Consider the following 18,219-nt stretch of genomic DNA (forward strand, 5'->3'; position numbering starts at 1 on the left):
TGCTTTATGTTGTCCACCAATACGGATTACACACAGCTTGATCTATAATTTTTTTTCTCACAAATAAATAGTCTCTCTAGAAATTTATATAAAAGCAAGGATGTCATATTTGATATTTGAAAATTCTTTGATAAACTTGCAGGGTAAATTAATTTTACCTGTGGGTCATGGACTTAAGTTCTTTATATTTTACTCCTTTGTATTAAAAATACTCTCTTAATTCTTTTCCTGAAGTACTTGCTTCCTTTATGGTCTCCTTTTCATTACTATTGGGTCAACCCATAGATAATGCAGTTTTTTTATACTTCTTTTATTTTTCAAAATTAAGATAAACAGAGTTCTTTTTTAATCTAAAATATACTCTCCTTCATTTTCTACAATGTTCTCCTATCTATCTGGTAGGCTTGCAAGGCCCCTCTTCCAAAATTCACTTGTCTGTGATGAAAAATACTCTAGTACAGTTCTGATCTCATCTACAGAATTCATATTTTTTCCGTCCAAATGATTTTGAAGACTGCAGAATAAATGATAATCAGATGGGGCAATTTCCAGTGAATATGGTGGGTGGAGCATCATTTCCTATTCAAACTGCTCCAGCATTTGGAATGTCATCCTTGCTGTATGTAGCTGAGCATTATCTTGTTGAAAGAACACCTTTCGTCTTCAAACCAAAGATGGTCATTTTACTTCTAGCGCTGACTTAAGCCACTCAAGCTGTTCGTAGTAGATCTCCTTTGTTATTGTTTGGTTTGGGTTTAAAAGATCAAAGTGGACTAAACCTTTCATATCCCACCAAACAGATAACAACACTGTATGTGAGTGAAGACCTTCTTTAGCCTGGGGTGCCAGTGTTTCTCCTTTCCCTACCCACTGTCTTTGGTGCTTGACATTTTTATAGAGAACCCATTTCTTGTCACCAGTCACGATTCAGTCCCCAAAAGGTTCATTCATGAGACATGACAGCAAAGATGAGAACACATTCACTCTGTGTATGATGAGACTTGGAAAGCTTGTGAGGAATCTACTGGTCCAATTTGCTGACTTTTCTGATGGTACGCAGGTGTTGATAAATGGTTGAATGATCAAATCCAAGCTTCTCTGCTAGTTCCCCAACAGTTACGATGGGATTTTGTTCTACCAAGGTTTGCAGATGTCCTTGTTGAGTTCTACAGATCTTCCAGGATGAGGTTCATCTTCTAGGCTGTAGTTTCCGGATCAGAATTTCTGGAACCACCATTGACATTGGCTTATGCTTATTGTCCGATCTCCAAATACTGCATTAATATTCTAGGCACTTTCCATTGCGTTTTTGCCTTTACTGGACTCATAAAGCAAAATATGCCGAATATGCTCCTTTGTCACTTCCATTATAGCTTTGAAAATAACTGTTAAAATCGAACTGCACTCTTCAAAACTTGCACTAAGAATAAAAAACAAGGTAAAATTATTACCTGCTTTTATAGCAAGTTGATGCAGGTAGTTTATCTTGTCCCCCTCTGACTTTTAGTTCATGCAATTGAAAAAAACTGCATTATATATGAGATGACCCAATATAATGAAAATCCCTAATAAACATCAGTGCACTCATGCGGAGATAACACAATCCTTAATTTCCTTGCAACCTTTAAATGAACTATTATGAGATGAATGCTAATAGTGGCAGCTCTCATCAGACATCCAGATTCTGTATCAACTTCCCTATCATATGTTAGGCCTTACTATATCCTGTGACCTTTTTTACCAACTCAAAATGCTTAAAATAGTTATAACAATATCAAAGATATTTGATTCTTACTTCGGAACAGGCATTAACCATTTTAACCAGGCTCTGAATAGATTGTCCAATTAATCTATACCTTCCTTGCTAGGCTGTAAAAATCATCATCAATACCACCAGTCCTACTAAGGGCCAAAAAGATGTCAACAGCTTGGTTTTACTTTACATATAGACAACCAAGGTCAGAACAAGAAAGAAAATAAAGATATGATTCACTCTGGTCTATTTCCCTCTATCTTGTTCAATATTCTTCCATCAACAATGTTCTAAACATGCAGCTAAGTAAACTATCCGCTCAGTCAATAAATCCTCTCTCAGAAAACTTTCAATCAATGACCTGACATTGTGATGCATTTTGTTTGCTTCTACTCAAGCTTATTTATAGAAAACATTGCAAGAGATTGTGTCATAATCCCTCTAGAGTAATGAGCTAGCATACCTTTATCAGCTTTCAGAACAATGTCCAGATATTTCTGAATATGGACTCCTGCTCTTATATCTAATCAGCAGCATTCTAAAACACATTATACAAAAGTGTCTTTTTCATTGATCAATTCTGTTGTGTCTGGGGAGAGTCATTTTCTTTTTGTGCCTTATGTAACACACTCACCAGTAAAATTTCCACTTTTTTCTTATTTTTATTGTTCTGAGTGTGTTACATAATAAGGCACAAAAAGAAAATGACTCTCCCCAGACACAACAGAACATGCTTCAACACAGGAACTCATATAAAGAATCTTGCAAGCCAAATCCAAAAACGAAATTGAGATCAATTCTCCTTTGCTGAAAATATTCAATATCTAAACTACTGCTTTTTTGATTACCAAACTTCAATCCTTTAGCATTCAGGTTACTTTTTAAAAAGTAATGCTTTTTATTCCCATTGATTTTAATTTATCATGCATTACCTTGTAGCTTTGAGACTTTGATGATACGATTGTTTATTTTTAGAATGTGAGAGACCAGATCTGGTCAGTTTGAATATAAAACAAGTTTGGACCAAATGGTGATGGTGACCCCCTTCGGTCAGACACTGACCATGGGTTTGCACCTAGAGAGTTACCCTCTGAGGCACAAGTCCGGGCAAGGTTGTATATGGAAGACCAGCAGTCGCCCATGCACACTGGCCTTCCCTCTCCAGGCCACCAGTGTTATCCAAGGGAAAGGCAAAGGCCGATACAGCTTGGCACCTGTGACGTCGCAACTCATTTCTACAGCTGAGTGAACTGGAGCAAAGTGAAATAAAGTGCCTTGCTCAAGAACACAACACGCAGCCCGGTCCGCGATTCGAGCTCACAACCTCACGATCGTAAGCTTGACGCTCTAACCATTGAGCCATGCGCCTTCACAAATAGGGACCAAATAGGGCCAGTTTAAATGCTAAGGGGATAAATATACATAACAGATGTAAATATGAGGGAGTGCTGAAAAGTTCCAGGCTTTAAGAGTATTGCAAAGGGTAGATTGTTACCTTTACTGGGGAGGTAGAACAACTATTTAGGAGAAATATATGCAAAAAATCATGATTGTGTACAATATATCGTTTTTTTTTTTTGCATATTTAATGCATGATGGCAGCTCCTGCAGTGGATTTTGGTAAAACTGAAACACAGGCGGTCATAAAGTTCCTCTTTTAACAAGGCAAAGGAGCGGTGGAAATCCATGGCAAGATGAAGTCTTGAAGGATGGCTGCCCATCATACTAGTCCACAGTGAAAATCTGTGTGTCAAGTTTCAGACTGGTCATTTCAAGGTCACAGATGATCCCTGGTCAGGACAGCCAACTTCTGCGACCACAGAGGACAAAGGCGATGCTGTGCATGTCATGATTCTCAGGGGCCATCCGACTGCAACTATGTCACAGCTGAGAGACTGGGGATTTCTTACAAATGAGTGGGCCACATCATCCGCAACAATCTGGACATGAGAAAGCTTTCCACAAAATGGGTGCCAAAATGCCTGAACACTGATCAGAAGTAAATCAGTGATGACATCAAAGGCGACTTTGGACCAGCTTGCCACGGGAGAGACTGATTTTATAGTTCGTTTAGTCATCAGATGAAATTTAGCTTCATCGTTATGACCCCCAGACCAAGCAGCAATCTATGGAGTGGTGCCACCATGTCTCAAGAAGTTTTGAACCCAGAAGTCAGCTGGAAAGATTCTGGCTGGTGTTTTGGGACAAAGAGTGCTCCTCATAAAATACTTGCCAATGCAGAATTCTACACGTGTCTGCACCCCCTCCCCCCCATCTCTGCTTAACAACTGATGTTGTTGTGCTGACATCCCCATAACATAGCGGTTCCGCAAAAGAGTCGAACAGAATAAGTACTAGGCTTAATAAATAAGACCTGTGGTCAATTTGTTTGACTAAAACACTTCAAGATATTGCTCCAGCATGGCCATAATAAAATGACTGAAACAAGTAAAATAATAAACACTTTTTATCAAAGTGCAAACTATTATGGTTGACCTAGAGAAGACTTTAGACAGGGTGGTTCACTCTGCAGTTGACTGTCACTAAGAAAAGTAGGTGCAGCTGAAAACAATGCATATCTCTACTGCCATCAGGACAGTGGCCTTGCTCAATATGCAGAAGGGGGGAAGGAGGAGGAGATAGGGACCTTATATTAAGCACCTAATGTAAACTATTGCTGTGCAAGAGACGCTGAAGGATCAGAGGGAAGATAACAGAAGGATTGTATATGTAACCCTATGCAGAGAAACAAGCAGTAAGAGTACCAGGCAATGAATTCTTTCAAATACCAAGAAGTAGTTGATAGCTTCTGTTACTTAGGTGACTAATCAGCAATGGAGATGGATGTTGTGAATGTATAGTGGCCAGTATAAAAAGTACAAGGAAGAAATTCAGAGAACTATCAACAGTTTGCAAGAAAGGGATTCTGCCTCTGAGTGAAGAGCAAGTATTGTACTGTAGAGAAATATGAACAATGAGGGTGAAAGATATATAAAAATGAAGTGAGTGTGCTCATTGTTAGTAAAGCTCTGCTGAATGAGTAACATTAGCATGCCTGAACAACAAAGTACAAATGAGGTGAAAGAGGAAAAAACTGAGGGTAAGAGGAATCAGCTGTAATGTAGAAGAGAGAAAATTGTGCTGGTACAGACAGGTTGATGCATATGGTAGATGACAGTTGGGTGAAGTGATTCAATTGGATGGAGCCAGTGGAAAAATAAGATAATGGAAGCAGGGAGATGATAAAGCTGATTTCAAGATGATGAAGCTCACAAAAGAAATGACAAAGAATGCAAACAAGTGATGAGAAATAAATGAGAAATGATGGGGAGAGAGGACCTGTCCGACACATGCAATCATGGGAAAACAGAAATAAAATGGTGGCGATGATATATGTGTGTGTGTGTGTGTGGGGGGGGAGTGTGTGTAAACAAAACAATAAAGATTATGTATAGCATATAAGTTTATTTAAAGTTTCACTCTACCACCACAGCAAGTTCTTCACAATATTCTTCAGGTGTATGGCATGAAATTTTTCTAAGGAATATTTCTACAACACACTGACAGAATGAACCTTTAGCTTAAAAAAAAAAAAAAAAAAAATAAATATTAGGTAAACCAGTAAAAGCAGTGGCAATACATTTCAGAAGCAAAGCTAACCTAATTTAGGAACGATGCTTGGGGTGGGGGTTTAAAAATCCATTTCAAGTATAGTTAGACGAATGGTTTTGTCATTAAATTGGCTTTGATGATTCATTCTTGATTTCTAGGGTATTGTTTCCGGACTATCAAAGGCAGAATGACCTATAAAAATGGTGAGAAGATTTAGTTTGAAAAACAAAAAAAAAAAAAAAAAAAGTGAGTGAGTATAGGTCAAATACAAAATTCCCAGAAACTCTTAAAGCGTCAAATTTAGACTAAATAATATTTCATATGTAGTGAATGCTTGAAAATAAAAGCACAACAAATACCTTGATTAAGAATTCAAATTATAAAATAATCACATAAAAAATTTGTTTTTATAGGCGCAGGAGTGGCTGTGTGGTAAGTAGCTTGTCTACCAACCACATGGTTCCGGGTTCAGTCCCACTGTGTGGCACCTTGGGCAAGTGTCTTCTACTATAGCCTCGGGCCGACCAAAGCCTTGTGAGTGGATTTGGTAGACAGAAACTGAAAAAAGCCCGTCGTATATATGTGTATATATATATATATATGTGTGTGTGTGTGTTTGTGTGTCTGTGTTTGTCCCCCTAGCATTGCTTGACAACCGATGCTGGTGTGTTTATGTCCCAGTTACTTAGCGGCTCGGCAAAAAGAGACCGATAGAATAAGTACTGGGCTTACAAAGGAATAAGTCCCGGGGTCGATTTGCTCGATTAAAGGCGGTGCTCCAGCATGGCCGCAGTCAAATGACTGAAACAAGTAAAAGAATAAAAGAAAGAATTTAAGAAAAAGCTTTGTGAACAATGAAAATAAATAACATGTTTTTGTTCATTTTCTTAATTTTTATTTCCAGTTTCATTTCATGTATGGTAAATTTTATGAAATGAAAAATAAATAAACACAGTATAAAAATTAATTTCTTTTCATTAAATTAGATACTTGAAACAAGTCAAATAATAATAAAAAAAACTTTGAAAAAAAAAAGACTAAATAAACTCAAAAAGTGAACAGAATAAAAATAAACAGTGTACACTTCTTTTTTACTTCACTCTTTATAAATATATATATACCCAGTTCAACATTCACACAGAAAAATTTGGAGTCACAATTTTCTCATGATATGGAGTGTTTTAATGACACTTTTCTGCCATCTTTTTTTTTTTAAATTTGATTTTACATTATCGTTTTATGATTAGCTCTGTTTTTTAATATTGGCAGAGTTTGATACTCATAAATACTATTTTGTCCCCGCTTTCTTTTTTTTTGCAGGAACATGTAACAGTTCAGTTTATTAAATTAGTTTTTTAAAAACAGAACGCAACAAGCATTTTATTACATCAAAGTGTTTTCTTCTTCGTTGAAATACTTGTAACAGACAGATATTGCTTCACGGATATCTTCTCTTGGAATAATTTTTGTAGTTGAAGATATTCTCCCAAAATACCAATCTCCTATAGCTTTCTGTGGTGATATATGTCCTGCAAGAGGTTGGGAGTAAAATCTGTTGACTAGAACACTATGTACAGGGCAAGCAGTCAAATAGCGGCCATCTTTGTGAGAGGTAAATATCTCTCTTACAATGTCTAAAAGACTTGATTTAATATCAGATATATATTTGATATCACTTGAAGAACATTTCTTAAAATCACAAGTAATGTCCAATGCTTGATTGAGGTACCATCGATCATGGACAGAGTTGAGGAAGAACGCTGGTGTGAACACATGGCGGTAAAAATATACAGGAGAAAAACACTGCCATTTAATCTCATCTGGAACTGATTGTGAGCAATCTTTCAGAGATACAGAATCTGTAATAGAATAAAATAAATAAAACATTACATTTAAATATAGGGAAATAACTTGAGAATCAGGAACACAAAATCATTCACTAATATGCTATAAACCAATGTTATGAGACCAAATTTAGTTTCGTGTTATACTCTCTGGCAAAATGCTTGGTGGATTTACAAATGAGACATTTCATGATCTAGCATTACAATGTGATGATGGTATCTGATACTGAGCAGATGCAATCCCTTGTTATACAGACATTGTGATGGGAAAGTGAGAGTAGTAGAGTGACAGGGAAGTTTTATCAACTTGGAACACTTGGTAATGTATCGTCATCATTGTTTTACTGTCTATTTTCCATGCTAGCAAGGGTCAGACAAGAGCGTGTTGGGGCAGAGATTTCTATGATTGGATGCCCTTCTTGCCCACAACCCCTGCCTGTTTCCAAGTGAGGCAATAATCTACCTGAAAATCACACAAAAATGAGATAACTTGTACCTGGTCTCATCCAGGAGCGATAGACATCAATGATCCATCATTTTTGTGCCTTGTCAATTCTGTGTACCCGAAATAAGGCCTGACGCAAGCTAAATCACTGTCAATGACAATATACAAAATGGTGTAAGAACCATCTGTTGGTATGTTCCAACGTTTCATACTACTACTGAAATTTTGGTTAAGAACTTGTCTGCCAAAAAATTGTAGCAGAGTAAAAGAATGTGAAAGGAAACGATGTCAATGTGCAGGTGAAGTTGAAGAAGAAAGAAACTTAAAAAAAAAAAAATAATAAAAACAAATCCTGTCATAGTCAAAATAGCTTTTTAACTCATTTATAGAGAAATTACTTTTTGTTGACACAGAATATCAATAGTTGTCTCTGATTTTATTGTTTTATAAATCATTGATTATTATTTCTAATTGGTGTAAGTGTTGTTGTATGGTTAACACTTTCATTACCAACCCAGCTGAAACTGACTCTGGCTCAGAGTACAAATGTCTTGTTTTCATAAGTTTTGCATTAAAATCTTCCACCAAACCTTTGTCACAATTTATGTCTCTAACACTAGCTGAATGATAACTAATTTATTTTACTAAATTCTTTGTTATATTTAAAGTAACTGAAAGAAATACAGAGCATCTCAAAATAAATACAGTAACGAAAGGGTTAAGCAAGGTGGTTTCCCAACCACGTTGTTTTGGGTTCAGTCCCACTGCATGGTAACTTAGGCAAATGTTCTACTATAGCCCTGCGTCAACCAAAGCCTTATAAATAGATTTGGTGTATGGAAACTGAAAGGAGCCTGTCATACATAAATATATGTGCGTTCGTGTGTGTGTGTTTGTTTATATGTACCCTTGTCTGGAGATCAGGTGATATTTGCAAATGAGTATCATACAAGCAGTGTTATTTGTTTCCAATAGTCCATGAAAAAATTATTCAGCCATGGGGAAAAACTGCCTTGTTTGGAAAGAGAAAAGGTAACAGCTGTTGAGAATCTGACTCAACAAATACTGTCTTACCTATGCAAGCATGGAAAAGTAGATGTGAAGCAATGATGATTATGATAATGATCAATCAAAAACAGTTTTTGTATTATCATTTATCAATTAATCTTTTCAGACCTGAATCATTTCCTTAAATGGAAAAAAAATAATAAATGCACTGAACTGATAATAACAGCATAATATAACTATGTGCAAAACTATATATGCAAGTTATGGCCAGAATTTTGAAAGGAAAATACTATTTCAAGTGTGACATGTATAAATTTTTCAGTCTAACAACCACATGGTTCCAGGTTCAGTCCCACTGCGTGGCATCTTGGGCAAGGATCTGACAGCTAAGAGGAGTGTGTCAAGCTCCAATCAGTGTCCTCTTAAGGCATGGGCACACTGAGTAGTGGCTCAGGGGCCCATACTTTCAATAAATAAATACTATAGGGCCCAATGCATTTAATAAGATTATTGAAATATTTTAAGTCTGCTCAATGATAACAAGTAAGAACTGATGTTATATATTTTCTGAACCAAAATCAGTATGTCCTAATGACTCCTAGCCTTTGGTGGCCCAAACAAACCATTCTACATGATTGCAGCTACAACCAGTGACTTCTAGTAATATCGTTAAGACAGCCATAGCTCCAAAGTCTATTTTGGCATGGTTTCTAATTCCAAGTGCTCTACCGAGTGGTCACGAGTGGTCATAGATATCAGAATTGATTAAAATTTTTAATTTATCAGGTTAATATTAAAATGTGAAATATCCACTTAGAAAATATCGAGTTTCATTTCAAAAATTGCTTTTAATAAGATTATTGAAATAATTTTAACTATGCTTAATGACAACAAGTAAGACTTGATATTATATTTTCTGAACCAAAATCAGTAAATCCTAATGGCTCCTATCCTTTGGCTTCCCAAACAAACCATTCTACATGATTGCAGCTGTAACCAGTGACTTCAAGTAAATCATTTCTCTGGCAGTAGTTCCTGCTTCATTGTTTCAACATCAGCTGAAACAGACAACGAAAGTGCTCTGAGGTTTGCTTCTATTACTCAACTAAATCATCTATACTTTTTTCAAGGAGACATTTGACAACCAGAAATGTTCTTAAAACAGCAATTTAGTTCACCACATTTGATCTATTTTGACAAAACCTATCATCATGCATATCGGTTTTTTTCAGTGCAAAGTATAATGGAAATCAAAAACTACAGTATTTTACAGATAAAAGAAAATGTATGTTAACAGAAACATTTCCTAATTGTAAAAGGTGTCAACAGAGTAACTTTGTCTCTGAATATTACCGTGGAAACACTGATTCTTAAATGTAATAACATTAAAAACTTGTTAGATTAAACTACAAGAAAATACATACAAACAAATCATAAATGCATAATAAAAATTACTGAATGTTTGTACTCATTTACCAATAAGGAATAACCATACAAAGAAATGTTAACGAATCATTCAACTTGTATAACTTAGTAAAATTGATAGGGAAGTTAATTCTGATTTTCTAAGCTTAACAAAACTGATATAAATAGACCCACGAGTCTTTGATATACAAAATGAACTCTGTTCTATAATGACTGGCTTTGGTGAGAGATTTACTTGAAGTAATAGACACAAAGAATTTTTTGATTACTGCTGTTAAATATACTGATGCAATGTAGTTATTTTAACGTCCACTTTTCTAGGACTGCATGGGTCAGATGGAATTTATTGGAGTCAGATTTTCTACAGCTGGATGCCCTCACTTGTTTCCAAGTAAAATAATATTTCTCCTTGACCAGACATGCAATTATGAGTGTTTGTGCATTCTTTTGTTTGTTCCACTAGCTTCAGTGATTGGATTATAGTCATACTGAGATACATCCCAAATAAGTATTGGCATAATTTGTGCCAAACTGCTAAGTTACAGAAACATAAACAACCTAACACTGGTTGTCAAGCAGTGAGAGACAACCACAAACACAGATTTGTGTGTGTATGCACTCACACACACACACATAGGGAGGCTTCTGCATAGTTTCCATCTACCAAAGTCAGTCAACCTGTGGCAATAATAAAACATGTTGTCATAGTGCTACACAAGGGGACTGAAACTGAAATAATGTGGTTACCAAGTGAACTTCTTAATTTTACAGCCATGCTTGAGACCACATATATACAGGGTGTGAAGGTATTTGAGAACATACCTTTTTTAGGCCATTGCTGCATCTTCTGCTAACTCTGTATAATCTTTGTTTCAGAAAATAATAACAACAGACCCTCAGCTTACTCAAGAAATGAAGAGGCAGGCTGTTATTGTGGTTATAGAGGCTGAGCATAGTGATTTAGAAATATCTCAATTTTTAAAAGTTGCCAGGTCTTTCATCTACAAAGTTTGTAAGGAGCTAGAGACTGAAGATGGAAACGTATCACCAGTATCAAAGCAAAAAAAGCATTCTAAACACTCTGAAATCATCAGAACACCTGAATTGATCCAGCAAGTTCTACAGACCATTGATTACAATCCCAGAAAGCCCATGAGGTCATTTGCAAAAGATCTCCATGTGTCAGAAGGAACGGTCAGAAATGTTGTCCATGAAAACATCAGATATAAGTCTCATATGATGAGGAAAGGTCAATTTGTCAGTAAAAGCAAAAGAAAATCACTACATCAGATCTAAAAGGCTCTTAAACAAACTGAAAAATCCAGCAGAAGATTTGATTTGGTTTTTCTCAAATGAGAAAAACTTCAACCAAGATCAAAAAGTTAACAGAAGAAATGACAGATGGCTATGTGCAGACCCATCTGAAGTTCCAAGTGTTATGCATACAAAATTTCCTGCAACTGTCATGGTTTTAGGGATTGTCAACAATGAAGGACATGTGATGCTTCCTTATTTCTTTCCACAAGGCCTTAGAGTTAACTCTGCCACCTACACTGAGGTCCTGGAAATAATTCTTAAGCCCGGGATAGACAGTGTATGCAATGGAAGGCCATATGTGTTTTAGCATGACTCTGCACTATCACACATGGCTCTAGTAACACAGGAATGGATGGCTGAAAATTATCATGATCCCAACCTCTAACATTTAGCCTTCCTAATTTCCTAGATCTCAATTCATTGGACTATTACATGTGGAATGTTGTTGAGAGAGAGGTCAATGAACATCCCCATAACACCAAATATTCTTTGAAAGCTGGCATAGTCAGAGAAATGTTCAAAAAGAACCAGGACCACTTGATTCAAGCATGTAGATGATTTAGATCTCATATAGAAGCAGTTGTTGAAGCTGAAGATGGCTTTATTCATCATCATCATCGTTTAGCATCCGTTTTATTGAATAACATTATAGAAAAGAAGGTTTATTTTTATCCTCATCCCATATTTTGATAAATAAAGTTATCTGTTGTTATATCAGTTGTTTTATAAACACAAATCTGTCCTCAAATATCTTACGCACCCTGTATATATCATCATCATCATTTTAATAATCACGCTTGCATGTGTTGGTCAGAATTTGTAGAAAGATTATCTATGGCCGGATGCCCTTCCAGTCACCAGCCCTCACCAAGTAAGGAAATATTTTCCTATGCACAGACATGTTTTCATGAAAAACTGGAAATGAAGAACCCTCGTAATATAACAGTGACACTTGTTAGCAACTGCCGCACAATACCAAGTCAAAGAGAGACACACACACACACACATTTTATTCATTTCAATAAAATCCTTTAATAAACTGTAGGAGAGTCTGTTGTTGGAATATAAGACAGAGTTAAAAAAAAAAAAACTGAAGCATTTGTAGCAGCAGCAGCAGCAGCAGCAGCAGGGAATGTGCATCAGAACTATAATTAACTCAATTTGAGAAGTAGCTTCATTATCCACAAATACACATCTTTCTAACTACACTAGCAGCTATAAATAGCAAGAGAGAAGTTATATCTGTAGAGAATTTCCCCTAATCAATGCTATAAATAAATAGAGCAGTACAGAAGGACTAACTTTCCTCCTCACACTCTGCTGCTGCTGCTCGCTAGGCTGGACTGGTCCAGTCCGGGGGGGGGGGGAAACAGACCAGCAATCTATTATCGGATTCTCAATGCCTGTAATATTTTCAGATGTAATAAAAGGAGTCTGTGGTGTTGAAGGTTTTTCAGGAGGGACTATAGAATCTAGCTGTTGGTGATGATTTGATGGAAGCGTAGTTACTAAATAGCAAAGAGTTCAGATAATGAGTAGCAGAAAGGAAAAGGGGCGGATGGTGGGGTGACGGTAGTGGTGGTGGGGGCTGTTAGTATAAATAATAGCTTTGAAAGAAGGAGACAAAGAGCAAAGGTGTTGTTACAAACAGTAGTGGCAGCGGTTGTGATGATATGCTTTTGTTTGTAGTGGAGGTAGGGTAAGTGTGTGTGTATTTGTGGGCTTCTATTTGAAAGATTAGGATACTCTAAGTACTACAGTGACAACAGTTGTTAAAGGTGGGTGTGCTGTGTCAGATATAAATTATACTTTTGTAAAGTAGGTAAAAGAAAATAGTAAACTGAAAAATGGTTTCCTTATATAATTTCTGTTTTTGTCATTGATTTTTCGGTTTTTCTTAAACTTTAATATTTTAAAATATTCCTTCACTTTTTTTTGTTTCTGTTTTTTTTTCCATCTCCATAGCAAAATGAGAAATGCCTGAAGCTTACCAACACAGGAAAGGTCACTAGGAAGGTGAGGAAAAAAGAGAAAAAAGTCTCAATGTTATACTGTGTGTTTTTCATTTGCTCACAGACTCAGTAACAACAAGATCACTTTCTCTGACTTCACTTTTAGTTGAAGAGCAAAAGCCCCAAGATGTTAGAACTTAAACTCTTCACAGCAAGTGATCATATATTTATAGTAGTCTTCAACAAAGTGTGTGTGCATATCTTTTACTTTAAGTCATTGGACTGTGGCTATGCTGTGGTACCACTGCCTTGACGAGTTTAATTAACCCTTTAGTATTTAAACCAACCATATCTGGCCAAAATAGCTAATCTGTTTTATGTTCAAACTGACCAGATCCAGGCTCTCACACCTACCCTACAATGTTATTCTACATTAAGTAATTACACCATCAAGATCTTGAAGATATGAGATAATGCATGATTAATTCAAATCAATGGGAATCAATAGGCATTATGTTTGATAGAATAATCTGAACACTAAAGGGTTAAACAAATCAAACCTTGTGAATGAGTAAAAGTTGACAACAGGAAAGGGATTCACAAGTTCTGTCAGACCTATGCAAGCATAAAAAAAGGGATGTTGAAAAGGTGAAGTGTTACTGATGAACAAAATAGGAACAATGCCCTGCCTCTTTAAATGTTACACTAATGACCAAGGGTTTGTAGTTCAAGTGATATTATAACCATTGTTGTGGTCTGGATCTCTTTTGGTTACATTGATGAGCATTCTTGTTGATACAATCAATGGAATGGCTTGCTCGTGAAATTGACGTGCAAGTGGCCGAGCACTCCACAGACATGTGTTCCATTAACATAGTTCTCAGGGAGATTCAGCATGACACAAAATGTGACATGGCTGGCCCTTTGAAATTCAGGTACAACAATAAATAAAGTGTCTTGCTCAAGGATACAATGTGCCAGCAGGAATTGAACTTACAACCTTACGATCATGAGCTGAATTCCCCTAACCACTAAGCTATGTGCCTTCATGCCCATTGTTGTAGGCTCTAGCTCAAGACAAAAAACTCTAAAAATGCTGAAGTAGATGATGAGCATCAAATGGCAAAAACAATTGTCCTTCCTACCCCTTTACATGAAGCATCTGTCTTCTGGTATTATCAGTAGCCTTCTACTAGGATATTTATGTTATATCTTTTGGTGGGGATTCAACAATCTAGTTTTCAATAACAGCATTAAAGCATGAAGGTTAACTACAGATTCTACAGAGATGAACTGCATCACATCCCACCATTTCCATCAATAACTCCCAGCTTGAAAACATTCTTGTTAGAACACATTTAAGAATTCTTTACATCTTATCAATATCTGCAGGAAATGACAATTCAACGAGCCTGATTTTTATTTTCATAATCATCATCGATTAACGTCCGTTTTCCATGCTGGCATGGGTTGGACGGTTTGACTGAGGTCTGAAGAGCCAGCGGCTGAACCAGGCTCCAATCTGGTCTGGCAAAGTTTCTACAGCTGGATGCCCTTCCTAATGCCAACCATTCAGAGTGTAGCGGATGCATTTTACGTGCCACCAGCACAGGAGCCAGTAAAGCGGGCGTGGAAACAATCAGGTTCAGATGGTGTTTTTTACATGCCTGGGGGACTGGCACTGGTCACAATCGGTTGGTGCATTTTACGTGCCACCGGCACCGGATCCAGTGAGGTGGGCCTGGCAACAAACATGTTTGGATGGTGCTTTTTATGTACCACTGGCACAGGAGCCTGTCAGGTGGACCTGGCATCAACCATGTTCGGATAGTGCATGTTACATACCATCGGCACAGGAGCCAGCCAGGGATCACTGGCTCCAGCTACAATATTGGTTTTATTTGACCCAACAGGACTTCTCAAGCATATATCGCCCAACGCATCAGGAGTATTCTTAACAAGGCTGGACGTGCATGGCTGCAATCTCACTTTAGTTGCTGGGTCTTCTCAATCACAGCATACCTCCAAAGGTCCTGGTCTCCTGTCATTGCCTCTGTGAGGCCCAATGTTCGAAGGTCAAGCTTCATCACCTCATCCCATGTCTTCCTGGGTCTACCTCTTCCACAGGTTCCTTCTACAGTTAGGGTGTGACACTTCCTCACACAGCTGTCCTCATCCATACATAACATGACCATACCAGCACAGTCACCTCTGTTGCCCACCACATTTGATGCTTCTTATGCCCAACTTTTCTCTCAGGGCACTTACACTGTCATGTATAAAACACTGACATTACACACCCAGTGTATCATACTAGCTTTATTTCTTTCAAGCCTATGCACGTCCTCAGCATTCACGGCCCATGTTTCACTAGCAAGCTGCATGGCAGTTCACACATTTCTTTCTTGAGCAAATTTTTATTTTCTTACAGAAAGGAGTATCACTTTCACATCTAGGTTGGTGTCTTTTTTGATACTTGACAACTTAGATCCCATTTAAAAGAATATCATCTGCCTAATGTATAAACCCCTACTCGCTGAAATTATTGACTATTCCGTATCAAAATGAAGTAGTCTCCCCTAACAACCCTCTTTTAGACTTTAATCTTTTAGCATGCAGATTAATTTATCAAATGTAATGCTTATTTATCCACATTTAAAAAAAAATTAACCATGTAGTATCTTGTAGCTTCAAAATGTGATTGTTTATTCTTAGAATGACATTGTAGGGTAAGTGTGAGAGACTGGATCTGTCCAGTTTCAACATAAAACAGGTAGAATATTTGAGCCAGATATAGTCAGTTTAAATGCTAAATGGTTATATATTCTTCCCTGTGTAGAGTTTTCTAACATCTATTTGAAACCCACCTGTTGCACCTACTTCTGTTGTTATCACTCTTACAGTGTTTATATTTGTCCTGTGTCTGTCAGGCTGAGGTGCAAATACCTCCTGTGTTTTGAACTCATTTTTAATGAAAATAGTTTTAAGCTGTCTCTCTTCAATGTAACACAGACCTTTACTTTCACTGCTCTTCAGATGCAATGATGAAGAACAAGTTATACTAATCTCAGCCCAATGATTTATATACATATTCATCATCATCATCATCATCATTTAGCGTCTGCTTTCCATGCAAGCATGGGTTGGACGGTTCAACTGGGGTCTGTGAAGCCAGGAGGCTTCATCAGGCCCAGTCAGATCTGGCAGTGTTTCTATGGCTGGATGCCCTTCCTAACGCCAACCACTCTGTGAGTGTAGTGGGTGCTTTTTATGTGCCACTAACACAGGTGCCAGACAGAGCTGGCAAACGGCCACGAACGGATGGTGCTTTTACGTGCCACCGGCACGGGGGCCAGGTGAGGCTGGCTACGGACACGAGCGGATGGTGCTTTTACATATGTAAAACAGGATTTCATAATTATACATGCCTTGATGTGAAGGCACATGGCTCAGTGGTTAGAGTGTTCGGCTCACAATCACGAGGTAGTGAGTTCAATTCCTGGACTGAGCTGTGTGTTGTGTTCTTGAGCAAGACAATGTTGCTCCAGTTCACTCAGCTGTAGAAATGAGTTGCAACATCACTGGTGCCAAGCTGTATTGGCCCCTTTGCCTTTCCCTTGGATAACATTGATGTATAGAGGGGAGGCTGGTATGCATGGGTGACTGCTGAACTTCCACAAACAACCTTGCTTGAATGTGTGCCTCAGAGAGGAGCTTTCTTGGTGCAATCCCATGCTCATCCGTGACCAAATGGAGTCTTTACCCTTTATTTATGCACCTTGATAACAAAAAATGAATTAAAAAAATTATCAAATTCCTTATTTGGTTGAAACTGTACACATTTCAAAGTGGAATTAATTGTAGCTGCCAGACAGATTAATCAAACTCACTGAACACACCAGGGAGAAGAAGTTATGATATTGATAATGTAATGCCTGTCAGCTGATTTTTGATGCTCTTTGATCAATACAAGGGCATAGAATATGTCAATAGTGATTGGTTACAAAACCCACAGAATGAAATACAAGTACCTGCTCAGCTACTCACACCCCACTAAAACACTAGCAGAAAGACCCTCACCAAATGAAAACCAGTATAATCACCTAAAATCATTTTAAGATTATACTACAGAAATAATCTGATAGAAAATGCAGAATAAGTATAAATGTATGGGAAAATGATGTCTTAAATGAATAAATGAATGAGTTAATCCAAGATTTATGATGCCATGCCTAAGTTCACCCTATCAGAGAAGTCAGCCGAATTGGAAGTGACACTGAAAAGAAACTACTTTAATAATGCCAAATCCAAATCCAATTGTGATTCAGCCAACTGTTATTTAGGAGGCCAACTAAAAGGGTCATGAGAATATGCACTTCTTAGAGGAAGACTGAACAAACCTATTATCTAAATGAATAAAGACGCTCATAGATAGATTTTCCATAGCTGAAATTTTTTTTCTAAATATAAATATTTGCTTTCATGTATGTCTTTCCTGCCACTTGACTCAAATAATGTAAAAAATTAGAATGTGCCATGCAATAATGAAAACACAATCAAGTTTTTAATAAAAGTTCTTCTACAAATAAATGGTTTAGTATTAAGACATGTAAAAGTTGTAAATATTGTATATTTTGGAGTTGTACTAGTCTGGCAAGTGACTTAATCCAAGATGTGTGTAGAAACTGAAGTAATGGCATTGTGGAAGAACCATTTAATAAAATAAAAGCTGTTAAATTCACTTAAAATCTATTTCCTGAAGTGCCAACATTTTCATAGTACAACTATGATCTGGTCACCAAAGACAGTTACACTTTATGAAGTAAATTTAACAGCTTTGAATGGAGGTCTTTCAGGATGAAG

General features: G+C 37.1%; 1 protein-coding gene across 1 annotated transcript in view; it reads right to left on the bottom strand.

Moving 5' to 3' along the window:
• Positions 1–6,437: 6,437 nt before the first annotated feature.
• LOC115212871 (pectin acetylesterase 5) overlaps positions 6,438–18,219 on the bottom strand; it is a 67,103-nt gene continuing 55,321 nt past the window's right edge. The window contains exon 8 of the mRNA XM_029781664.2: positions 6,438–7,224. Coding sequence (XP_029637524.1) covers positions 6,749–7,224 — 476 coding nt within the window. The 3' untranslated portion in view covers positions 6,438–6,748. The remainder of the gene's footprint in view (positions 7,225–18,219) is intronic.

This window comes from Octopus sinensis, linkage group LG1, assembly GCF_006345805.1.
Source record: "Octopus sinensis linkage group LG1, ASM634580v1, whole genome shotgun sequence".
Classification (NCBI taxonomy): Eukaryota; Metazoa; Mollusca; class Cephalopoda; order Octopoda; family Octopodidae; genus Octopus; species Octopus sinensis.